Here is a 23,055-nt window from a genome sequence, read left to right as displayed (position 1 = left end):
AGCCCCCTCAAAAAAAAAGGACGTTTCAGCCTCTGGGTTGTGGGTAACATGCAAATTCACCAGAATTACTCCCCCTCCCAGAGGGTCTCCTGTCCCTGTGTGTAACAGGCTGGAGGAGGGAGGGCTGAATGGCCTCCTGTCCCTGTGTACAGGCTGGAGGATGGAGGGTGCTGAACGGCCTCCTGTTCCTATGTAAGTTGGTACAGTCTCGGCTGAGGCCTGTTTGGGCCCAGTCTGGGCCCTGTCCAACCTGACGGTAGGCCCTAGGCCTCTGCCTGAGGAGCTGGGCTCACGGGTAGGTCGGCTGTGGGAGCTCAGAGCTCCTGAGTCCATCTCCCCTTGTTGACGTATAGCAGCACAGAGAGAGAGGGATCGATCTCCAAGGGAGAGCTGATAGTTTCCTAGACAACGTTTGCTCAGAGACAGCGGGTGCGTTACCCAGTCACCAGGCCAACTTCCTGTACAGATGGCATCCTTGCCCACCCCCCCCAACTCTCTCTCCCTCGCTCTCTCGTTCACGTGTTCCCTGTTTGTATCATCAGCCCATCTGTCTCCCTTTCCCTCTCCTCATCACTCTTTCTCACCCAGCTCAAACTCTCTCACCCTCGATCACTCCCCTCTCCCCATTCCTCACTCTCTCCCCCTTTCTCTTCCTCCACCTCCCCTCTCGCTCTATCTCTCTCCCTCTCACTCTTTTCCCCTCCCTCTCTCCCTCATGCAAGATCTCTCTCTCTGTCCCCTCCTTTTTCCCTCTCTCTCCCGCACCCTACTCTCTATCTCTCGCGTTCTCCCTCACTGTCTCCACCCTCTCTCACCCCTCTCTCTCCCTCACTCCTTCCCTTTCTTCCCCGACTTCTCTCTCCCTCCCCCTCTCTGTGCTTCCCTCTCTCTTCCTCTTCTTCTCTCTCTCCCTGTCTTTCCCTTCGCTTTCACTCTCTCCCTCTTCCTCCTTCTCTCTCTCTCTAACCCCACTACCACTCTCTCTCCCTCTCTCTGATCCCTCCCTCTCTCTCCTTCCCTTACCCAGGCCTCTCCCCCCCTCTATCTCCCTCATCCCCTTCTCTCTCTCCTTCTCTTTCCTTCCCCCTCTTTCCCTCTCCCCCCCGTTTCTCTTCTTTTCTCCCTCCCTCTCTCCAACATCTCTCTCTCGTTCTCTCCCTCCCTCTCTCCCCTTCTCTCCGTCTCCCTCCCACTCTCTCTCTTTCTCCCTTCTCTCCCCTCTTCTTTCTCCCCCTCTCTCTCTCTCTCCCCGCCTTCCCCCCTCCTTCTCTCTCCCTTCCCCCTTCTCCTTCTCTCCCTCTCTTCTCCCTTCTCCTTCTCTCCCCCTTTCTCTCTCTCTCTCTCTCTCCCCCCCTCCCTCTCTCTCCTCCTGCCTCTCTCTCCCTCTCCTGTCTGACCATGCCTGCTCTGTCCTGGAGTGACTGGAGACCATCCCGATCCCCTAGATCTGATCTCAGCCTCTGGGTCGTGGGTAACATGCAAATTCACCAGAATTACTCTCCCTCCCAGAGGGTCTCCTGTCCCTGTGTGTAACAGGCTGGAGGAGGGAGGGCTGAATGGCCTCCTGTCCCTGTGTACAGGCTGGAGGATGGAGGGTGCTGAACGGCCTCCTGTTCCTATGTAAGTTGGTACAGACTCGGCTGAGGCCTGTTTGGGCCCAGTCTGGGCCCTGTCCAACCTGATGGTAGGCCCTAGGCCTCTGCCTGAGGAGCTGGGCTCACGGGTAGGTAGGCTGTGGGAGCTCAGAGCTCCTGAGTCCATCTCCCCTTGTTGACGTATAGCAGCACAGAGAGAGAGGGATCGATCTCCAAGGAAGAGCTGATAGTTTCCTAGACAACGTTTGCTCAGAGACAGCGGGTGCGTTACCCAGTCACCAGGCCAACTTCCTGTACAGATGGCATCCTTGCCCACCCCCCCCCCCCCAGCTCTCTCTCCCTCGCTCTCTCGTTCACGTGTTCCCTGTTTGTATCATCAGCCCATCTGTCTCCCTTTCCCTCTCCTCATCACTCTTTCTCACCCAGCTCAAACTCTCTCCCTCGATCACTCCCTTCTCCCCATTCCTCACTCTCTCCCCCTTTCTCTTCCTCCATCTCTATCTCTCTCTCCCTCTTTACCCCTCCCTGTCTCCCTCACTCAATATCTCTCTCTCTCTCCCTCATCCCTCTCTCCCCCTCATCCCTCACTCCTTCCCTTTCTTCCGCCGCCTTCTCTCTCCTTTCCCTCTCTCTTTCTCCCTCCCCTCTCACTTTCCCTCTCTCCCCCTTCTCTTTCACCTTCCAACCCTCCCTCTATCTCTCGCTCCCTCCCTCACCCTCTCCCACCTCTTCTCTCTCCCTCTTTCTCTTTCCCCCTCCTTCTCTCTTTCTCCCCCTCCCACTTTCTCTTTCTCCCTCCTTCTTCTCTGCCTCCTTCTCTCTATCCCCCTTCGCCCCCCCCTTCTCATTCTCCCTCCCTCTGTCCTCCTCCCTCTCTCCCGCCCTTACTCTGCCTCCCCCACCCTCTCTCCCACCCTCCCTCTCTCCCTCCCTCCCTCTCTCTCCTTCCCTCCCTCCTTATCTCTCTCTCTCCCCCTCTCTGTACCCCTTCCCGCCATCTCTGTCCCCCTCCCTCCCTCCTTATCTCTCTCTCTCTCCCTCTCTCTGTACCCTTTCCCGCCCTCTTTATCCCCCTCCCTCCCTCCTTATCTCTCTCTCCCTCTCTCTGTACCCCTTCCCACCCTCTCTCTCTCCCCCTCCCTCCCTCCTTATCTCTCTCTCTCTCTCCCTCTCTCTCTACCCCTTCCCGCCCTCTCTCTCTCTCCCCCTCCCTCCCTCCTTATCTCTCTCTCTCTGTACCTCTTCCCACACATCTCTCTCTCTCCCTCTCTGTACCCCTTTCCACCCTCTCTCTCTCCCCCTCCCTCCCTCCTTATCTCTCTCTCTCTCTCCCTCTCTCTACCCCTTCCTGCCCTCTCTCTCTCTCTCCCCCTCCCTCCCTCCTTATCTCTCTGTCTCTGTACCTCTTCCCACACATCTCTCTCTCTCTCTCCCTCCCTCCTTATCTCTCTCTCTCCCTCTCTGTACCTCTTCCCCCACACTCTCTCTCTCTCCCTCCCTCCCTCCTTCTCTCTCCCTCTCCCTCTCCGTCCCTCCCTCGATCCACAGTTGCTGTATTGGGATAATGCAGCCTCTCAGTGTCTCTGGGTCTGGGCCTGGCCCAGAGTCGCTCTGAGAGCCTGCCTTTATTGACCGCAGCTGTTTGAACTCGGTGTGTGTCAAGGCCGGACACGGCAGGCCCTTCCCACTCTCCCCAGCTCAACCTGCCACCCCACCCTGGCCTCCGTAAATAGTTGTTAGAGGATGTGAAAGCACAAAGTGTGACGTCCCCAAGACTGGAATTCACCACCACCCCCTCGGCACAGACTAACTGTTATGCTTGGCAGCTGACTCCAGCTGTGTTAACCCTGAGCTGACTAGGCCTCAGGCTCCATCGCGGAAACCACGCCAACCAACCCGGGCCTACTGCGCAGGCTTCTCTTAACTCAGGCCCTGAGGGAGCAGGTCCTGTTGGGCAGGGGGCTTTTAACCCCTACCCCTGGCAATTACCTCCCTCTGTCTCTCATTCTGGCTCCGTTCCCAAGGACCTGCATTTCTCTAGCGCCTTTCTGCCATCCTAGGAAGCTCAAAGCCAATTGTTGTTTCAACGTCGGAGACACGGCAGCCAGTCAGTGAACAGCAGGATCCCACAAGATTATTCTGATTATCTCCTCGATTGCTTTCCCCCAAATGATGCTGGTTTGGGGGCAGCAGGGTAAATATTTGCACCAGGAGCTCCCCCAAGGGGTCTGACCCCAATCCAGGCTCTCTGTCCAAAATAGGCGGTCCCTCAGCGCTGACCCTCTGACAGTGCCCACTCCCTCAGCACTGACCCTCCGACAGTGACCCCTCCCTCAGCACTGACCCTCCGACAGTGCCCGCTCCCTCAGCACTGACCCTCCGACAGTGCCCACTCCCTCAGCACTGACCCTCCCACAGTGCCCACTCCCTCAGCACTGACCCTCCCACAGTGCCTACTCCCTCAGCACTGACCGTCCGACAGTGCCCACTCCCTCAGCGCTGACCCTCCGACAGTGCCCACTCCCTCAGCACTGACCCTCCGACAGTGCCCACTCCCTCAGCACTGACTCTCCGACAGCGCCCGCTCCCTCAGCACTGACCCTCCGACAGTGCCCACTCCCTCAGCACTGACCCTCCGACAGTGCCCGCTCCCTCAGCACTGATCCTCCGACAGTGCCCACTCCCTCAGCACTGACCCTCCCACAGTGCCCACTCCCTCAGCGCTGACCCTCCGACAGTGACCCTTCCCTCAGCACTGATCCTCCGACAGCGCCCACTCCCTCAGCGCTGACCCTCCGACAGTGCCCACTCCCTCAGCGCTGACTCTCCGACAGCGCCCGCTCCCTCAGCGCTGACCCTCCGACAGTGCCCACTCCCTCAGCGCTGACTCTCCAACAGTGCCCACTCCCTAAGCATTGACCCTCCCACAGTGCCCACTCCCTCAGCACTGACCCTCCGACAGTGCCCACTCCCTCAGCACTGACCCTCAGACAGTGCCCACTCCCTCAGCACTGACCCTCCGACAGGGCCCGCTCCCTCAGCACTGACCCTCCGACAGGGCCCGCTCCCTCAGCACTGACCCTCTGACAAGTCATACTTTCATTCCCCCTCACTGGCCTGGGAGGATGGGGACCTGCATTTCTCTAGCGCCTGGAAAAGATAACAGGGTGAAGAGCAGGGTCTGAGGCACAGACTAGAGCCAGCAGCAATCTGCAGATTGTGACAAAATACTTCTCACTCACACTCTGAACAACAACAACCGGAATAGACCCCAGCCCGAAACCTAACCCCCGTGCTGTCCCTGTCCCTGGGATGGGGTGGACAGTGTAGAGGGAGCTTTACTCTGTATCTAACCCCGTGCTGTCCCTGGGATGGGGGGGACAGTGTAGAGGGAGCTTTACTCTGTATCTAACCCCGTGCTGTCCCTGTCATGGGGGGACAGTGTAGAGGGAGCTTTACTCTCTGTCTAACTCCGTGCTGTCCCTGTCATGGGGGGACAGTGTAGAGGGAGCTTTACTCTGTATCTAACCCCGTGCTGTCCCTGGGATGGGGGGTCAGTGTAGAGGGAGCTTTACTCTGTATCTAACCCCCGTGCTGTCCCTGTCCCTGGGATGCGGGGGACAGTGTAGAGGGAGCTTTACTCTGTATCTAACCCCGTGCTGTCCCTGGGATGGGGGGGACAGTGTAGAGAAAGCTTTACTCTGTATCTAACCCCCGTGCTGTCCCTGGGATGGGGGGACAGGGTAGAGGCAGCGTTACTGTGTATCTAACCCCGTGCTGTCCCAGGGATGGGGGGGACAGTGTAGAGGGAGCTTTACTCTGTATCTAACCCCGTGCTGTCCCTGTCCCTGGGATGGGGGGACAGTGTAGAGGGAGCTTTACTCTGTATCTAACCCCGTGCTGTCCCTGGGATGGGGGGTCAGTGTAGAGGGAGCTTTACTCTGTATCTAACCCCCGTGCTGTCCCTGTCCCTGGGATGGGGGGGACAGTGTAGAGGAAGCTTTACTCCGTATCTAACCACGTGCTGTCCCTGTCCCTGGGATGGGGGGGACAGTGTAGAGGAAGCTTTACTCTGTATCTAACCCCCGTGCTGCCTTGTCCCTGGGATGGGGGGGACAGTGTAGAGGAAGCTTTACTCTGTATCTAACTCCCATGCTGTCCCTGGGATGGGGAGGGGACAGTGTACAGGGAGCTTTACTCTGTATCTAACCCCGTGCTGTCCCTGGAATGGGGGGACAGTGAGGAGGGAGCTTTACTCTGTATCTAACCCCCGTGCTGCCTTGTCTCTGGGATGGGGGGGACAGTGTAGAGGGAGCTTTACTCTGTATCTAACCCCATGCTGTCCCTGGAATGGGGGGACAGTGTAGAGGGAGCTTTACTCTGTATCTAACCCCATGCTGTCCCTGTCCCTGGAATGGGGGGACAGTGTAGAGGGAGCTTTACTCTGTATCTAACCCTGTGCTGTCACTGCCCCTGGAATGGGGGGGACAGTGTAGAGGGAGCTTTACTCTGTATCTAACCCCGTGCTGTCCCTGTCCCTGGGATGGGGGTGACAGTGTAGAGGGAGCTTTACTCTCTGTCTAAGACTGTGCTGTCCCTGTCCCTGGGATGGGGGGGGACAGTGTAGAGGGAGCTTTACTCTCTGTCTAAGACTGTGCTGTCCCTGGGATGGGGGGGGGGACAGTGTAGAGGGAGCTTTACTCTCTGTCTAAGACTGTGCTGTCCCTGTGTTTGATCACCTTCCCCTCCACACTCGCAGTTGCCTCGCCCTGACTGTGCTGCGGCGGGTCACTGATCGAAACAGAAGCTTCTAGAACAGTTTGCCCTGGGTTTTGTTCTGCACAGGAAGTCGATTCTGTCGGCTTTCACTTAGCGGGCTGTTTGCTTTCATCGAGAGGGCGGGGGGGGGGGGAAGTGGCCGGAGAGGACGTGTCTGTCGGGCTCCCATGGTGACACGTAGTCAGGGACGTTGTCGTCAATCCTCGCAGCGTCCTCTCCACAGGCCGGGCTCCTGCGGCGGCCATCTTGGGCCTACACCTACCCTTCTCCACTCCGAACCCTTCCCGGTTGGCCCGGCAAACCCCCAACTCCGGGTTCGCCTCAGCTGCGGGGGGGGGGGGAGGAGCGTCCTCAGGCTGAGTCGAAGGCCCGGGTTGTAGGCCTTGGATGGGACCGGGTTGCGTGTCAGAGAACGGGGGGATTCGGCACCCCACGCCGTTTGTGGGAGAGATTTCCAAACCTCTCCCGCCCTTTGAGTGTCAAAGTACTTCTCCTGAAAGCTCTAGCCCTCTTTCTCAGCCCCCCGCCCCCCCCCCAACCAGGCCTAGAATCTCCGTCTTTGGGAAACGTTTTCTGATAATCCTCCCTTTTCAATCTCCTGGGGATGTGCCCGGCTCTATGGAAATGCACGTGTCTCTTTCCCGGAGGGTGCCCAGGTGGGGTAGAGGTGCCAGGGCTGAGGGAGGGTGAGGGCCTGTGGGCAGGCACTGTGTGTTGTGAGTCAGCCCCAGTCAGAGGCAGGGAGCTGGTGTTCAGTCTGTCAGAGACGGAGTGTCAGAGCTCAGTCTGTGACTGCCCACACACACAGAAACAACACCTTCCCACCTGAACTCTCCTTGTTTCCACCAACCATAACACAACAGCTCCTTCCGGGGAGTTCGGGGGGGGGGGGGGGGGTGGTCTGTGTGTGTGTGTGTCACTCTGTGTGTGTGTCTCTGTGAGTCTGAGTGTGTGTCACTCTGTGTGTGTGTCTCTGTGTGTGTGTCACTCTGTGTCTGTGTGAGTCTGAGAGTGTGTCACTCTGTGTGTGTGTCTCTGTGTGTGTGTCTGTGTCTGTGTGAGTCTCTGAGTGTGTGTCACTCTGTGTGTGTGTCTGTGTGAGTCTCTGTGTGTGTCACTCTGTGTGTGTGTCTGTGTCTGTGTGAGTCTCTGAGTGTGTGTCACTCTGTGTGTGTGTCTGTGTGAGTCTCTGTGTGTGTGTCACTCTGTGTGTGTGTCTGTGTGAGTCTCTGTGTGTGTGTCACTCTGTGTGTGTGTCTGTGTCTGTGTGAGTCTGAGAGTGTGTCACTCTGTGTGTGTGTCTGTGTGAGTCTCTGTGTGTGTCACTCTGTGTGTGTGTCTGTGTCTGTGTGAGTCTCTGAGTGTGTGTCACTCTGTGTGTGTGTCTGTGTGAGTCTCTGTGTGTGTCACTCTGTGTGTGTGTCTGTGTCTGTGTGAGTCTCTGAGTGTGTGTCACTCTGTGTGTGTGTCTGTGTGAGTCTCTGTGTGTGTGTCACTCTGTGTGTGTGTCTGTGTGAGTCTCTGTGTGTGTGTCACTCTGTGTGTGTGTCTGTGTCTGTGTGAGTCTGAGAGTGTGTCACTCTGTGTGTGTGTCTGTGTGAGTCTCTGTGTGTGTGTCTGTGTCTGTGTGAGTCTCTGAGTGTGTGTCACTCTGTGTGTGTGTCTGTGTGAGTCTCTGTGTGTGTCACTCTGTGTGTGTGTCTGTGTCTGTGGAGTCTCTGAGTGTGTGTCACTCTGTGTGTGTGTCTGTGTGAGTCTCTGTGTGTGTGTCACTCTGTGTGTGTGTCTGTGTGAGTCTCTGTGTGTGTGTCACTCTGTGTGTGTGTCTGTGTCTGTGTGAGTCTGAGAGTGTGTCACTCTGTGTGTGTGTCTGTGTGAGTCTCTGTGTGTGTGTCACTCTGTGTGTGTGTCTGTGTCTGTGTGAGTCTCTGAGTGTGTGTCACTCTGTGTGAGTCTCTCTGTGTGTGTCACTCTGTGTGTGTGTGTCTGTGTGTGTCTCTGTGAGTCTCTGAGTGTGTGTCACTCTGTGTGTGTGTCTGTGTGTCTCTGAGTGTGTCACTCTGTGTCTGTGTCTGTGTGTCACTCTGTGTGTGTGTGTCTCTGTGTGAGTCTCTGAGTGTGTGTCACTCTGTGTGTGTGTCTGTGTGTGTCACTCTGTGTCTGTGAGTCTCTGAGTGTGTGTCACTCTGTGTGTGTGTGTCTCTGTGAGTCTGTGTGTGTGTGTGTGTCTGTGTGTGTCTGTGTGAGTCTCTGAGTGTGTGTCACTGTGTGAGTCTGTGTGTGTGTGTGTGTGTGTGTCCCTGTGTCTCTCTCTGTGTGCTGCGTGCCCTGGTTGACCTTCCTGTGGGGAATGCAGATCCTGAGCAATGGGAATGGGAGACGGGCCTGTTTCTGGTCTGACCCTGTGATTGTTGATGGTTCTGTCCTCTCGCTCCCCAGGCACCTCGCCCTACAGCACATACTGTCCTACAGTCCCCCTACGCCTGAACTCTCAGGCCCTCTCCAAAATACCTCCGCCTCCCTCTCTCCCTCTCACCGTCTCTCTCCCTCACTCTCTCCAACTTATTCTGTCGCTCTCTCTCTCTGTCTTTCTCCTTCCTTCTGTCTGCCTCCCTCTTTCTATCACTATCTCTCTCTCTCCCCCTCTATCCCTCCCCCCCACCCTCTCTCTATCCCTCCCCCCACCCTCTCTCTCTCCCTCTCTATCCCTCCCCCCCACCCTCTCTCTATCCCTCCCCCCACCCTCTCTCTCTCCCTCTCTATCCCTCCCCCCACCCTCTCTCTCTCCCTCTCTATCTCTCTCCCCACCCTCTCTCTCTCCCACTCTATCCCTCCCCCCCACCCTCTCTCTATCCTTCTCTATTCCTCCCCCCACCCTCTCTCTCTCCCTCTCTATCCCCCTCCCCACCCTCTCTCTCTCCCTCTCTATCCCTCCCCCCACCCTCTCTCTCTCCCTCTCTATCCTTCCCCCCCACCCTCTCTCTCTCCCTCTCTATCCCTCCCCCCACCCTCTCTCTCTCCCTCTCTATCCCTCCCCCCCACCCTCTCTCTCTCCCTCTCTATCCCTCCCCTCACCCTCTCTCTCTCCCTCTCTATCCCTCCCCCCACCCTCTCTCTCTCCCTCTCTATCCCCCTCCCCACCCTCTCTCTCTCCCTCTCTATCCCTCCCCCCCTCTCTCTCTCCCTCTCTATCCCTCCCCCCACCCTCTCTCTCCCTCTCTATCCCTCCCCCCACCCTCTCTCTCTCCCTCTCTATCCCTCCCCCCACCCTCTCTCTCTCCCTCTCTATCCTTCCCCCCACCCTCTCTCTCTCCCTCTCTATCCCTCCCCCCACCCTCTCTCTATCCCTCCCTCCACCCTCTCTCTCTCCCTCTCTATCCCTCCCCCCACCCTCTCTCTCTCCCTCTCTATCCCTCCCCCCCCACCCTCTCTCTCTCCCTCTCTATCCCTCCCCCCACCCTCTCTCTCTCCCTCTCTATCCCTCCCCCCCACCCTCTCTCTCTCTCCCTCTCTATCCCTCCCCCCACCCTCTCTCTCTCCCTCTCTATCCCTCCCCCCACCCTCTCTCTATCCCTCCCCCCACCCTCTCTCTCTCCCTCTCTATCCCTCCCCCCCACCCTCTCTCTCTCCCTCCCCCCCACCCTCTCTCTCTCCCTCTCTTTCCCCCCCTCCCCATCCCCTCCTCCTGAAACCTTGAGCCCCTTGTCTCTGAGGTCCTGTTTACCTACCCACCCCGAGATCTCCTTAGACTCAGAGTCATGTGTACTTTCAGAAATGCTGCTATGTCAGTCCGTGGGATGCGGTGCTACATCCCGGGTGCTATATAAATGCAGGCTGTTGTCATCTGCGGTACTGTAGTCACACGGATGGTATCTGTGGGCAGGTAGTTTCCATTTCGACTCTGCCTGTTTCTCTCTCTGCCTTTCTCTATCTATCTCAGTGTCTCTCTTTTTCTCTCTCTCTTTCTCCCTGTCCCCTCCCTCTCTCTCTGTCTCTCCCTCTTTTTCTCTCTCCTGTCTCTCTCTCCCTCTCTCTCTCAGCTTTTCTTGTCCTCTCTCACTCTCTCTCTATCCCTCTGTCACACACCTTCTGCCTCTCTCTCTCTGTCTCTCTCTCCCTCTTTCTCTCTCTCTGTCCCCCTCTGCTCTGCCTCTCCCTCACTCTCTCTATCCCACTTTCTCTCTCTCTGTCTCACTCTGTATCTGCCTCCCTCACTCTCTCTATCCCACTTTCTCTCTCTCCCTCATTTCACTCGCTTTCTCTCCCTCTTTCTCACTCTCTCTCTCCCTCTGTCTCTGCCTCTCCCTCTTTGTGTTCTCTCTCACACTCACTCTCTCTCTCTCTCCCTCTTCAGATTGCAATGTGACCATTCACAAGAGCTGTAAAGACGCTCTCTCCTCCTGTACCAAAGTCAAGCAGAAGGTAAGAGGATCAACTCGGCCGTGTCTGATTCTGCTGCTGCGGGGTCCGCAGTGTTCACAGGACACCCTCCCTCAGAGACACCCACCTCCCCTCCCCTCACCTCCCTCCCCTCCCTCAGAGACACCCACCTCCCCTCCCCTCACCTCCCTCCCCTCCCTCACACACACCCCCCTCCCCTCCCTTGCACACACCCACCTCCCCTCCCTCAGAGACACCCACCTCCCCTCCCCCACACACCCACCTCCCCTCCCTCAGAGACACCCTCCTTCCCTCACCTCCCCTCCCCTCCCTCACACACACCCACCTCCCCTCCCTCAGAGACAGCCCCCTTCCCTCACCTCCCTCCCCTCCCTCACACACACCCCCCTCCCCTCCCCTCCCTTGCACACACCCACCTCCCCTCCCCTCACCTCCCTCCCCTCCCTCACACACACCCACCTCCCCTCCCTCAGAGACACCCCCCTTCCCTCCCTTACACACACCCACCTCCCCTCCCCCCCTCACACACACCCACCTTCCCTCACCTCACCTCCCCTCCCTCACACACACCCACCTCCCCTCCTTCAGAGACACCCCCCTCCCCTCCCCTCCCTTACGCACACCCCCCTCCCCTCCCTCACATACACCCACCTCCCCTCCCTCAGAGACACCCCCCTCCCCTCCCCTCCCTTACACACACCCACCTCCCCTCCCCCCCCCCCCCTCCCTCACACACACCCACCTCCCCTCCCCTCCCCTCCCTTACTCACACCCCCCTCCCCTCCCTTACACACACCCACCTCCCCTCCCCTCCCCTCCCTTACTCACACCCACCTCCCCTCCCCTCCCCCCTCCCTCAAACACACCCACCTCCCCTCCCCTCCCCTCCCTTACGCACACCCCCCTCCCCTCCCTCACATACACCCACCTCCCCTCCCTCAGAGACACCCCCCTCCCCTCCCCTCCCTTACACACACCCACCTCCCCTCCCCCCCCTCCCCCCTCCCTCACACACACCCACCTCCCCTCCCCTCCCCTCCCTTACTCACACCCCCCTCCCCTCCCTTACACACACCCACCTCCCCTCCCCTCCCCTCCCTTACTCACACCCACCTCCCCTCCCCTCCCCCCTCCCTCAAACACACCCACCTCCCCTCCCCTCCCCTCCCTTACACACACCCACCTCCCCTCCCCTCCCTTACACACACCCACCTCCCCTCCCCTCCCTTACACACACCCACCGCCCCTCCCCCCGCTCCCCTCCCTCACACACACCCACCTCCCCTCCCCTCCCTTTCCTCTCAGATACCCACCATCCCTCCCCTCACCTCCCTCCCCTTCCCTCCCCTCCCTCACACCCACCCACCTCCCCTCCCCTCCCTTCCATCTCAGATACCCACCTCCCCTCCCCTCACCTCCCTCCCCTTCCCTCCCCTCCCTCACACCCACCCACCTCCCCTCCCTCCCCTCCCCTCCCTTCCCTCTCAGATACCCACCTCCCCTCCCCTCACCTCCCTCCCCTTCCCTCCCCTCCCTCACACCCACCCACCTCCCCTCCCTCCCCTCCCCTCCCTCCCTTTCCTCTCAGATACCCACCTCCCCTCCCCTCACCTCCCTCCCCTTCCCTCCTCTCCCTCACACACACCCACCTCCCCTCCCCTCCCTTCCCTCTCAGATACCCACCATCCCTCCCCTCACCTCCCTCCCCTTCCCTCCTCTCCCTCACACCCACCCACCTCCCCTCCCTCCCCTCCCCTCCCTCCCTTTCCTCTCAGATACCCACCTCCCCTCCCCTCACCTCCCTCCCCTTCCCTCCTCTCCCTCACACATACCCACCTCCCCTCCCCTCCCTTCCATCTCAGATACCCACCTCCCCTCCCCTCACCTCCCTCCCCTTCCCTCCCCTCCCTCACACCCACCCACCTCCCCTCCCTCCCCTCCCCTCCCTTCCCTCTCAGATACCCACCTCCCCTCCCCTCACCTTCCTCCTCTTCCCTCCCCTCCCTCACACACACCCACCTCCCCTCCCTCCCCTCACCTTCCTCCCCTCCCTCTCAGACACCCACCTCCCCCCCTCAACCCTCCTCCCCACCCCACCCTCAGATACCCACCTCCCCTCCCACCCTCAGACACCCACCTCCCCCCCTCAACCCTCCTCCCCACCCCACCCTCAGACACCAACCTCCCCTCCCCTCCCTTTCCCTCCCCTCCCTCTCAGACACCCACCTCCCCTCCCTCCCTCTCAGACACCCATCTCCCTCCCCTCCCCTCTCCTCACCTCCCCTCCCCTCCCTCCTCTCCCCTCACCTCCACTCCCCTCCCCTACCTCTCAGACACCCACCTCCTCTCCACACCTCCTCCCTCCCCCACCCTCTCACTCCCCTCCCCTCCCCCACCCCCACCCTATCTCTCCCCTCCCCTCACTTCCCTTCCCTCCCACACCCTATCACTCCACTCCCTTTCCCTCTCTCTGTCCCCTCTCCCTCTCTCTCTGCCCCCTTTCCCTCTCTCTCCCTCCCCTCTCTCTGCCCCCTTTCCCTCTCTCTGTCCCCTCTCCCTCTCTCTGTCCCTCTCCCTCTCCCTCTCTCTCTGCCCCCTTTCCCTCTCTCTCTGCCCCCTCTCCCTCTCTCTGTCCCCTCTCCCTCTCTCTCTGCCCCCTTTCCCTCTCTCTGCCCCCTTTCCCTCTCTCTGTCCCCTCTCCCTCTCTCTGTCCCCTCTCCCTCTCTCTCTGCCCCCTTTCCCTCTCTCTGTCCCCTCTCCCTCTCTCTGTCCCCTCTCCCTCTCCCTCTCTCTGTCCCCTCTCCCTCTCCCTCTCTCTCTGTCCCCTCTCCCTCTCTCTCTGCCCCCTTTCCCTCTCTCTGTCCCCTCTCCCTCTCTCTCTGTCCCCTCTCCCTCTCTCTCTGCCCCCTTTCCCTCTCTCTGTCCCCTCTCCCTCTCTCTGTCCCCTCTCCCTCTCCCTCTCTCTCTGTCCCCTCTCCCTCTCTCTCTGCCCCCTTTCCCTCTCTCTGTCCCCTCTCCCTCTCTCTCTGTCCCCTCTCACTCTCTCTGTCCCCTTTCCCTCTCTCTGTCCCCTCTCCCTCTCTCTCTGCCCCCTTTCCCTCTCTCTGTCCCCTCTCCCTCTCTCTGTCCCCTCTCCCTCTCTCTGCCCCCTTTCCCTCTCTCTGTCCCCTCTCCCTCTCTCTGTCCCCTCTCCCTCTCTCTGCCCCCTCTCCCTCTCTCTGTCCCCTCTCCCTCTCTCTCTGCCCCCTTTCCCTCTCTCTCTGCCCCCTTTCCCTCTCTCTGTCCCCTCTCCCTCTCTCTGCCCCCTTTCCCTCTCTCTGTCCCCTCTCCCTCTCTCTGTCCCCTCTCCCTCTCTCTCTGCCCCCTTTCCCTCTCTCTGCCCCCTCTCCCTCTCTCTGCCCCCCCCACTCTGAGGGGCTGCACAGCGCCCCCACTGGCTGGGAGGGTGCCATTACAGCGTGATGTGTTGACATTGGAGGTTTCTCTGGGAATGCTGGCCGTCAGGGGGGACTGGGGAAGGATGTTTCCAGGCAGACAGTGGATTTAACCAGAGGGGCACTGTGATTAATGTTGGCTGTTTTCTGTTATTCATTGCAGCAGCTGAAGGCAGCCCAAGCGAAGAATAATTCAGCTCTGCACAGCGTCTCGATGAGGAATAAAGGTACCAGGGGGGGTGGGCTCAGGGGAGGACAGGGCCTGGAAATGGCCAATGGCAGGCGAGCGGACAGCAAGATGCATGATGGGTCATGACCTCCTCCAGGGGTCACCGTCTCCTCCAGGGGTCACCGTCTCCTCGAGGGGGTCCTCGCATCCTCCAGGGGTCACTGCCCCCTCCAGGGGTCACAGTCTCCTCCAGGGGTCACAGTCTCCTCGAGGGGTCACCGTCTCCTCGAGGGGGTCCTCGTCTCCTCCAGGGGTCACTGCCCGCTCCAGGGGTCACCGCCCCCTCCAGGGGTCACTGCCCCCTCCAGGGGTCACCGTCTCCTCCAGGGGTCACTGCCCCCTCCAGGGGTCACCGTCTCCTCCAGGGGTCACCGTCTCCTCGAGGGGGTCCTCGCATCCTCCAGGGGTCACTGCCCCCTCCAGGGGTCACCGTCTCCTCCAGGGGGTCCTCGCATCCTCCAGGGGTCACTGCCCGCTCCAGGGGTCACTGCCCCTCCAGGGGTCACTGTCTCCTCCAGGGGTCACCGTCTCCTCCAGGGGTCACCGTCCCATCCAGGGGTCACCGGCCCTTCCAGGGGTCACCGTCTCCTCCACGGGTCACCGTCCTCTCCAGGGGTCACTGTCCCCTCCAGGGATCACCGTCTCCTCCAGGGGTCACCGTCTCCTCCAGGGGTCACTGCCCCCTCCAGGGGTCACCGTCTCCTCCAGGGGTCACTGTCCCCTCCAGGGGTCACCGTCTCCTCCAGGGGTCACTGTCCCCTCCAGGGGTCACCGTCCCATCCAGGGGTCACCGTCTCCTCTAGGGGTCACCAGCCCTTCCAGGGGTCACCGTCTCCTCCACGGGTCACCGTCCTCTCCAGGGGTCACTGTCCCCTCCAGGGGTCACTGTCTCCTCCAGGGGTCACCGTCCCCTCCAGGGGTCACTGTCTCCTCCAGGGGTCACCGTCCCCTCCAGGGGTCACTGTCTCCTCCAGGGGTCACCGTCCCCTCCAGGGGTCACTGCCCCCTCCAGGGGTCACCGTCTCCTCCAGGGGTCACTGCCCCCTCCAGGGGTCACCGTCTCCTCCAGGGGTCACCGTCTCCTCGAGGGGGTCCTCGCATCCTCCAGGGGTCACTGCCCCCTCCAGGGGTCACCGTCTCCTCCAGGGGGTCCTCGCATCCTCCAGGGGTCACTGCCCGCTCCAGGGGTCACTGCCCCTCCAGGGGTCACTGTCTCCTCCAGGGGTCACCGTCTCCTCCAGGGGTCACCGTCCCATCCAGGGGTCACCGGCCCTTCCAGGGGTCACCGTCTCCTCCACGGGTCACCGTCCTCTCCAGGGGTCACTGTCCCCTCCAGGGATCACCGTCTCCTCCAGGGGTCACCGTCTCCTCCAGGGGTCACTGCCCCCTCCAGGGGTCACCGTCTCCTCCAGGGGTCACTGTCCCCTCCAGGGGTCACCGTCTCCTCCAGGGGTCACTGTCCCCTCCAGGGGTCACCGTCCCATCCAGGGGTCACCGTCTCCTCTAGGGGTCACCAGCCCTTCCAGGGGTCACCGTCTCCTCCACGGGTCACCGTCCTCTCCAGGGGTCACTGTCCCCTCCAGGGGTCACTGTCTCCTCCAGGGGTCACCGTCCCCTCCAGGGGTCACTGTCTCCTCCAGGGGTCACCGTCCCCTCCAGGGGTCACTGTCTCCTCCAGGGGTCACCGTCCCCTCCAGGGGTCACCGTCTCCTCCAGGGATCACGGTCCCCTCCAGGGGTCACGGTCCCCTCCAGGGGTCACAGTCTCCTCCAGGGATCACGGTCCCCTCCAGGGGTCACAGTCTCCTCCAGGGGTCACCGTCCCCTCCAGGGGTCACCGTCTCCTCCAGGGGTCACCGTCTCCAGGGGTTACCGTCTCCAGGGGTCACCGTCTCCTCCAGGGGTCACAGTCTCATCCAGGGGTCACCATCTCCTCCAGGGGTCACCGTCCCCTCCAGGGGTCACTGCCACCTCTAGGGGTCACGGACTCCTCCAGGGATCACGGTCTCCTCCAGGGGTCACGGTCTCCTCCAGGGGTCACCGCCACCTCCAGGGGTCACCGTCTCCTCCAGGGGTCACCACCACCTCCAGGGGTCATCGCCCCCTCCAGGGGTCACAGTCTCCTCCAGGGATCACGGTTTCCTCCAGGGATCACGGTCCCCTCCAGGGGTCACCGTCTCCAGGGGTCACCGTCTCCTCCAGGGGTCACCATCTCCTCCAGGGGTCACCGTCCCCTCCAGGGGTCACTGCCACCTCTAGGGGTCACGGTCTCCTCCAGGGATCACGGTCTCCTCCAGGGGTCACGGTCTCCTCCAGGGGTCACCGACACCTCCAGGGGTCACCATCCCCTCCAGGGGTCACCGTCTCCTCCAGGGGTCACCGACACCTCCAGGAGTCATCGCACCCTCCAGGGGTCACAGTCTCCTCCAGGGATCACGGTTTCCTCCAGGGATCACGGTCCCCTCCAGGGGTCACCGTCTCCAGGGGTCACCGTCTCCTCCAGGGGTCACCGTCTCCTCCAGGGGTCACCGCCACCTCCAGGGGTCACAGTCTCCTCCAGGGATCACGGTTTCCTCCAGGGGACAACTGGAGGGGGTGTAGGGGCTGGAGGGGGTGACAGAGATAGGGAGGAGGTGTAGGGGGCTGGAGGGGGTGACAGAGATAGGGAGGGGGTGTAGGGGCTGGAGAGGGTGACAGAGATAGGGAAGGGGTTGTAGGGGGCTGGAGGGGGTGACAGAGATAGGGAGGGGGTGTAGGGGGCTGGAGGGGGTGACAGAGATAGGGAGGGGGTGTAGGGGGCTGGAGGGGGTGACAGAGATAGGGAGGGGGTGTAGGGGGCTGGAGGGGGTGACAGAGATAGGGAGGGGGTGTAGGGGCTGGAGGGGGTGACAGAGATAGGGAGGGGGTGTAGGGGGCTGGAGGGGGGGACAGAGATAGGGAGGGGGTGTAGGGGCTGGAGGGGGTGACAGAGATAGGGAGGGGGTGTCGGGGGCTGGAGGGGGTGACAGAGATAGGGAGGGGGTGTAGGGGGCTGGAGGGGTGACAGAGATAGGGAGGGGGTGTAGGGGACTGGAGGGGGAGACAGAGATAGGGAGGGGGTGTAGGGGCTGGAGGGGGTGACAGAGATAGGGAGGGGGTGTAGGGCTGGAGGGGGTGACAGAGACAGGGAGGGGGTGTAGGGGCTGGAGGGGTGACAGAGATAGGGAGGGGGTGTAGGGCTGGAGGGGGTGACAGAGATAGGGAGGGGGGTGTAGGGGACTGGAGGGGCAGACAGAGATAGGGAGGGAGTGTAGGGGCTGGAGGGGGTGACAGAGACAGGGAGGGGGTGTAGGGGCTGGAGGGGGTGACAGAGATAGGGAGGGGGTGTAGGGGACTGGAGGGGGTGACAGAGATAGGGAGGGGGTGTAGGGGCTAGAGGGGTTGACAGAGATAGGGAGGGGGTGTAGGGGCTGGAGGGGGTGACAGAGACAGGGAGGGGGTGTAGGGGCTGGAGGGGGTGACAGAGATAGGGAGGGGGTGTAGAGGACTGGAGGGGTTGACAGAGATAGGGAGGGGGTGTAGGGGCTGGAGGGGGAGACAGAGATAGGGAGGGGGTGTAGGGGGCTGGAGGGGGTTACAGAGATAGGGAGGGGGTGTAGGGGGCTGGAGGGGGTTACAGAGATAGGGAGGGGGTGTAGGGGGCTGGAGGGGGAGACAGAGATAGGGAGGGGGTGTAGGGGGCTGGAGGGGGTTACAGAGATAGGGAGGGGGTGTAGGGGGCTGGAGGGGGTTACAGAGATAGGGAGGGGGTGTAGGTGCCTGGAGGGGGTGACAGAGATAGGGAGGGGGTGTAGGTGCCTGGAGGGGGTGACAGAGATAGGGAGGGGGTGTAGGGGGCTGGAAAGGGTGACAGAGATAGGGAGGGGGTGTAGGGGCTGGAGGGGGAGACAGAGATAGGGAGGGGGTGTAGGTGCCTGGAGGGGGTGACAGAGATAGGGAGGGGGTGTAGGGGCTGGAGGGGGAGACAGAGATAGGGAGGGGGTGTAGGGGCTGGAGGGGGAGACAGAGATAGGGAGGGGGTGTAGGGGATGGAGGGGGTGACAGAGATAGGGAGGGGGTGTAGGGGCTGGAGGGGGAGACAGAGATAGGGAGGGGGTGTAGGTGCCTGGAGGGGGAGACAGAGATAGGGAGGGGGTGTAGGGGCTGGAGGGGGAGACAGAGATAGGGAGGGGGTGTAGGGGCCGGAGGGGGTGACAGAGATAGGGAGGGGGTGTAGGGGGCTGGAGGGGGTGACAGAGATAGGGAGGGGGTGTAGGGGCTGGAGGGGGTGACAGAGATAGGGAGGGGGTGTAGGGGCTGGAGGGGGTGACAGAGATAGGGAGGGGGTGTAGGGGCTGGAGGGGGAGACAGAGATAGGGAGGGGGTGTCGGGGGCTGGAGGGGGTGACAGAGATAGGGAGGGGGTGTAGGGGCTGGAGGGGGAGACAGAGATAGGGAGGGGGTGTAGGGGCTGGAGGGGTGACAGAGATAGGGAGGGGGTGTAGGGGGCTGGAGGGGGTGACAGAGATAGGGAGGGGGTGTCGGGGCTGGAGGGGGTGACAGAGATAGGGAGGGGGTGTAGGGGCTGGAGGGGGTGACAGAGATAGGGAGGGGGTGTAGGGGGCTGGAGGGGGTGACAGAGATAGAGAGGGGGTGTAGGGGCTGGAGGGGGTGACAGAGATAGGGAGTGGGTGTAGGGGCTGGAGGGGGTGACAGAGATAGGGAGGGGGTGTAGGGGGCTGGAGGGGGTGACAGAGATAGCGAGAGGGTGTTGTTTTGGGACAGAAGGTGGTTTTGAAATTTCCCGGAAGTTCCCTGAGTTCCCGGTAACCCCAGCTCTGGACAGTGTGCGTTTCCTGTTTGTGGTGCTCAGCCAGTCACACTGTCTGCTCTCTGCAAAATGGAGCCTCTGAGCGGGCAGTGACCGTGTGTGTGCATTCCCAAATCGCAATGTACACCCCTCAGGGCCCTGTCCCTGTCCCCAGTGTACACCCCTCAGGGCCCTGTCCCTGTCCCCAATGTACACCCCTCAGGGCCCTGTCCCTCTCCCCAATGTACACCCCTCAGGGCCTGTCCCCAATGTACACCCATCAGGGCCCTGTCCCTGTCCCCAATGTACACCCATCAGGGCCTGTCCCTGTCCCCAATGTACACCCCTCAGGGCCCTGTCCCTCTCCCCAATGTACACCCCTCAGGGCCTGTCCCCAATGTACACCCATCAGGGCCTGTCCCTGTCCCCAATGTACACCCCTCAGGGCCCTGTCCCTGTCCCCAATGTACACCCCTCAGGGCCCTGTCCCTCTCCCAAATGTACACCCCTCAGGGCCCTGTCCCTGTCCCCAATGTACACCCCTCAGGGCCCTGTCCCTGTCCCCAGTGTACACCCCTCAGGGCTCTGTCCCTGTCCCCAGTGTACACCCCTCAGGGCCCTGTCCCTGTCCCCAATGTACACCCCTCAGGGCCCTGTCCCTGTCCCCAATGTACGCCCCTCAGGGCCCTGTCCCTCTCCCCAATGTACACCCCTCAGGGCCCTGTCCCTGTCCCCAGTGTACACCCCTCAGGGCTCTGTCCCTGTCCCCAATGTACACCCATCAGGGCCTGTCCCTGTCCCCAATGTACACCCCTCAGGGCCCTGTCCCTCTCCCCAATGTACACCCCTCAGGGCCCTGTCCCTGTCCCCAGTGTACACCCCTCAGGGCCCTGTCCCTGTCCCCAATGTACACCCCTCAGGGCCCTGTCCCTCTCCCCAATGTACACCCCTCAAGGCCCTGTCCCTCTCCCAAATGTACACCCCTCAGGGCCCTGTCCCGCTCCCCAATGTACACCCCTCAGGGCCCTGTCCCTGTCCCCAATGTACATCCCTCAGGGCCTTGTCCCTGTCCCCAGTGTACACCCCTCAGGGCCCTGTCCCTCTCCCCAATGTACACCCCTCAGGGCCCTGTCCCTGTCCCCAGTGTACACCCCTCAGGGCCCTGTCCCTGTCCCCAATGTACACCCCTCAGGGCCCTGTCCCTCTCCCCAATGTACATCCCTCAGGGCCTTGTCCCTGTCCCCAGTGTACACCCCTCAGGGCCCTGTCCCTCTCCCCAATGTACACCCCTCAGGGCCCTGTCCCTGTCCCCAGTGTACACCCCTCAGGGCCCTGTCCCTCTCCCCAATGTACACCCCTCAGGGCCCTGTCCCTCTCCCCAATGTACACCCCTCAGGGCCCTGTCCCTGTCCCCAGTGTACACCCCTCAGGGCCCTGTCCCTCTCCCCAATGTACACCCCTCAAGGCCCTGTCCCTCTCCCAAATGTACACCCCTCAGGGCCCTGTCCCGCTCCCCAATGTACACCCCTCAGGGCCCTGTCCCTGTCCCCAATGTACACCCCTCAGGGGCGTGTCCCTGTCTCCAATGTACACCCCTCAGGGCCCTGCACCTCTCCGCAATGTACACCCCTCAGGGCCCTGTCCCTCTCCCCAATGTACACCCCTCAGGGCCCTGTCCCTGTATCCAATGTACACCCCTCAGGGCCCTATCCCTGTATCCAATGTACAACCCTCAGGGCCCTGTCCCTGTCCCCAGTATACACCCCTCAGTGCCTGTCTCTCTCCCCAATGTACACCCATCAGGGCCCTGTCGCTGTCCCCGATGTACACCCCTCAGGGCCCTGTCCCTGTCCCCAATGTACACCCCTCAGGGCCCTCTCCCTCTCCCTGTCCCCAATGTACACCCCTCAGGGCCCTGTCCCTGTCCCTAATGTACACCCCTCAGGGCCCTGTCCCTGTCCCCAATGTACACCCCTCAGGGACTGTCCCTGTCCCCAATGTACACCCCTCAGGGTCCTGTCCCTGTCCCCAATGTACACCCCTCAGGGCCTGTCCCTGTCCCCAGTGTACACCCCTCAGGGCCCTGTCCCTGTCCCCATTGTACACCCCTCAGGGCCTGTCCCTCTCCCCAATGTACACCCCTCAGGGCCTGTCCTGTCCCCAGTGTACACCCCTCAGGGCCCCGTCCCTGTCCCCAATGTACATCCCTCAGGGCCCTGTCTCTGTCCCCAATGTACACCCCTCAGGGCCTGTCCCTGTCCCCAATGTACACCCCTCAGGGCCCTGTCCCTGTCCCCAATGTACACCCCTCAGGGCCCTGTCCCTCTCCCTGTCCCCAATGTACATCCCTCAGGGCCCTATCTCTCTCCCCAATGTACACCCCCCAGGGCCTGTCCCTGTCCCCAATGTACACCCCTCAGGGCCCTGTCCCTGTCCCAACGTACACCCCTCAGGGCCCTGTCCCTCTCCCCAATGTACACCCCTCAGGGCCCTGTCCCTCTCCCCAATGTACACCCTTTCAGGGCCTGTCCCTGTCCCCAATGTACACCCCTCAGGGCCCTGTCCCTGTCCCCAATGTACACCCCTCAGGGCCCTGTCCCTCTCCCCAATGTACACCCCTCAGGGCCCTGTCCCTCTCCCCAATGTACACCCTTTCAGGGCCTGTCCCTGTCCCCAATGTACACCCCTCAGGGCCCTGTCCCTGTCCCCAATGTACACCCCTCAGGGCCCTGTCCCTGTCCCCAATGTACACCCCTCAGGGCCCTGTCCCTGTCCCCACTGTACACCCCTCAGGGCCCTGTCCCTCTCTTTCTGTCCCTACTGCACCTCTCAGAATCTCCATCATGCTCCTTCCTTCCTCTTGCCCCCCCAAATACCCTTTTCTTTTCTTCCTGCATGCCCCTCTCTGTGTCTCCCTCCCTCCCTCTCTCTGACTCTCTCCCTCTCTGCCAACAGCCCCTCTGGGTCGTGAGCGGCCGAGTTCCGCCATCTATCCATCGGACAGCCTGCGCCAGTCTCCTCTCTTCTCCCAGCTCAGCTCGCGCCGGGGACGGACTCCATTCCAGTCTCTCTCCAAAAGCGTCTCGACGAACAACATCGGGTAAGACCATCAGGGTCGGCGGGGGGGGGCGGGGGGGTGGGGGTGATGTGGGGAAACGTGGCCCTGAGGGCGGGATGTCCGAATGGCCTGAGGCCTAGAGACAGCTCGGAGCCTGTGCCTCAGCACGGGTCACAGGTCAAGTAGGCCTCAGGCTTCACTCCAGCCGACAGACATCACGATTCTACTAGTTTTTAAAACAGCGATGGAAACGTAAAAGTTCTACGTTGGAGGAAAGCCAATTTTGACGGTATTACAAGGGAACTTTCAAAAAAGTTGATTGGGGGGAGAGTACTCGCAGGTAAAGTGATGTTTGGGAAATGGGAGGCTTTTAGTAATGAGAGTCCAGAGACAGTATGTTCCTGTCAGGGTGAAAGGGAACGCTGGTAGGTATAGGGAATGCTGGATAATTAGAGAAATTGAGGGTTTGGTTAAGAAAAAGAAGGAAGCATATGTCAGGTATAGACAGGATAGATCGAGTGAATCCTTAGAAGAGTATAAAGGAAGTAGGAGTATACTTAAGAGAGAAATCAGGAGGGCAAAAAAGGGACATGAGATAGCTTTGGCAAATAGAGTTAAGGAGAATCCAAAGGGTTTTTACAAATACATTAAGGGCAAAAGGGTAACTAGGGAGAGAATCGGGCCCCTCAAAGATCAGCAAGGCAGCCTTTATGTGGAGCCACAGAAAATGGGG

At 61.0% G+C, this 23,055-nt stretch overlaps 1 protein-coding gene across 1 annotated transcript in view; it reads left to right on the top strand.

Moving 5' to 3' along the window:
- LOC122545370 (rho guanine nucleotide exchange factor 2-like) overlaps positions 1–23,055 on the top strand; it is a 164,874-nt gene that overhangs the window by 65,908 nt on the left and 75,911 nt on the right. Inside the window, exons 3-5 of the mRNA XM_087985118.1 lie at positions 10,729–10,796; positions 14,373–14,436; positions 22,220–22,364. Coding sequence (XP_087841244.1) covers positions 10,729–10,796; positions 14,373–14,436; positions 22,220–22,364 — 277 coding nt within the window. The remainder of the gene's footprint in view (positions 1–10,728; positions 10,797–14,372; positions 14,437–22,219; positions 22,365–23,055) is intronic.

The sequence above is a fragment of the Chiloscyllium plagiosum genome, unplaced genomic scaffold, assembly GCF_037043375.1.
Source record: "Chiloscyllium plagiosum isolate Xiang-an unplaced genomic scaffold, Cpla_swu_hap1 HiC_scaffold_50, whole genome shotgun sequence".
Taxonomy (NCBI): Eukaryota; Metazoa; Chordata; class Chondrichthyes; order Orectolobiformes; family Hemiscylliidae; genus Chiloscyllium; species Chiloscyllium plagiosum.
This window is presented reverse-complemented; position numbering and strand designations above follow the sequence as displayed.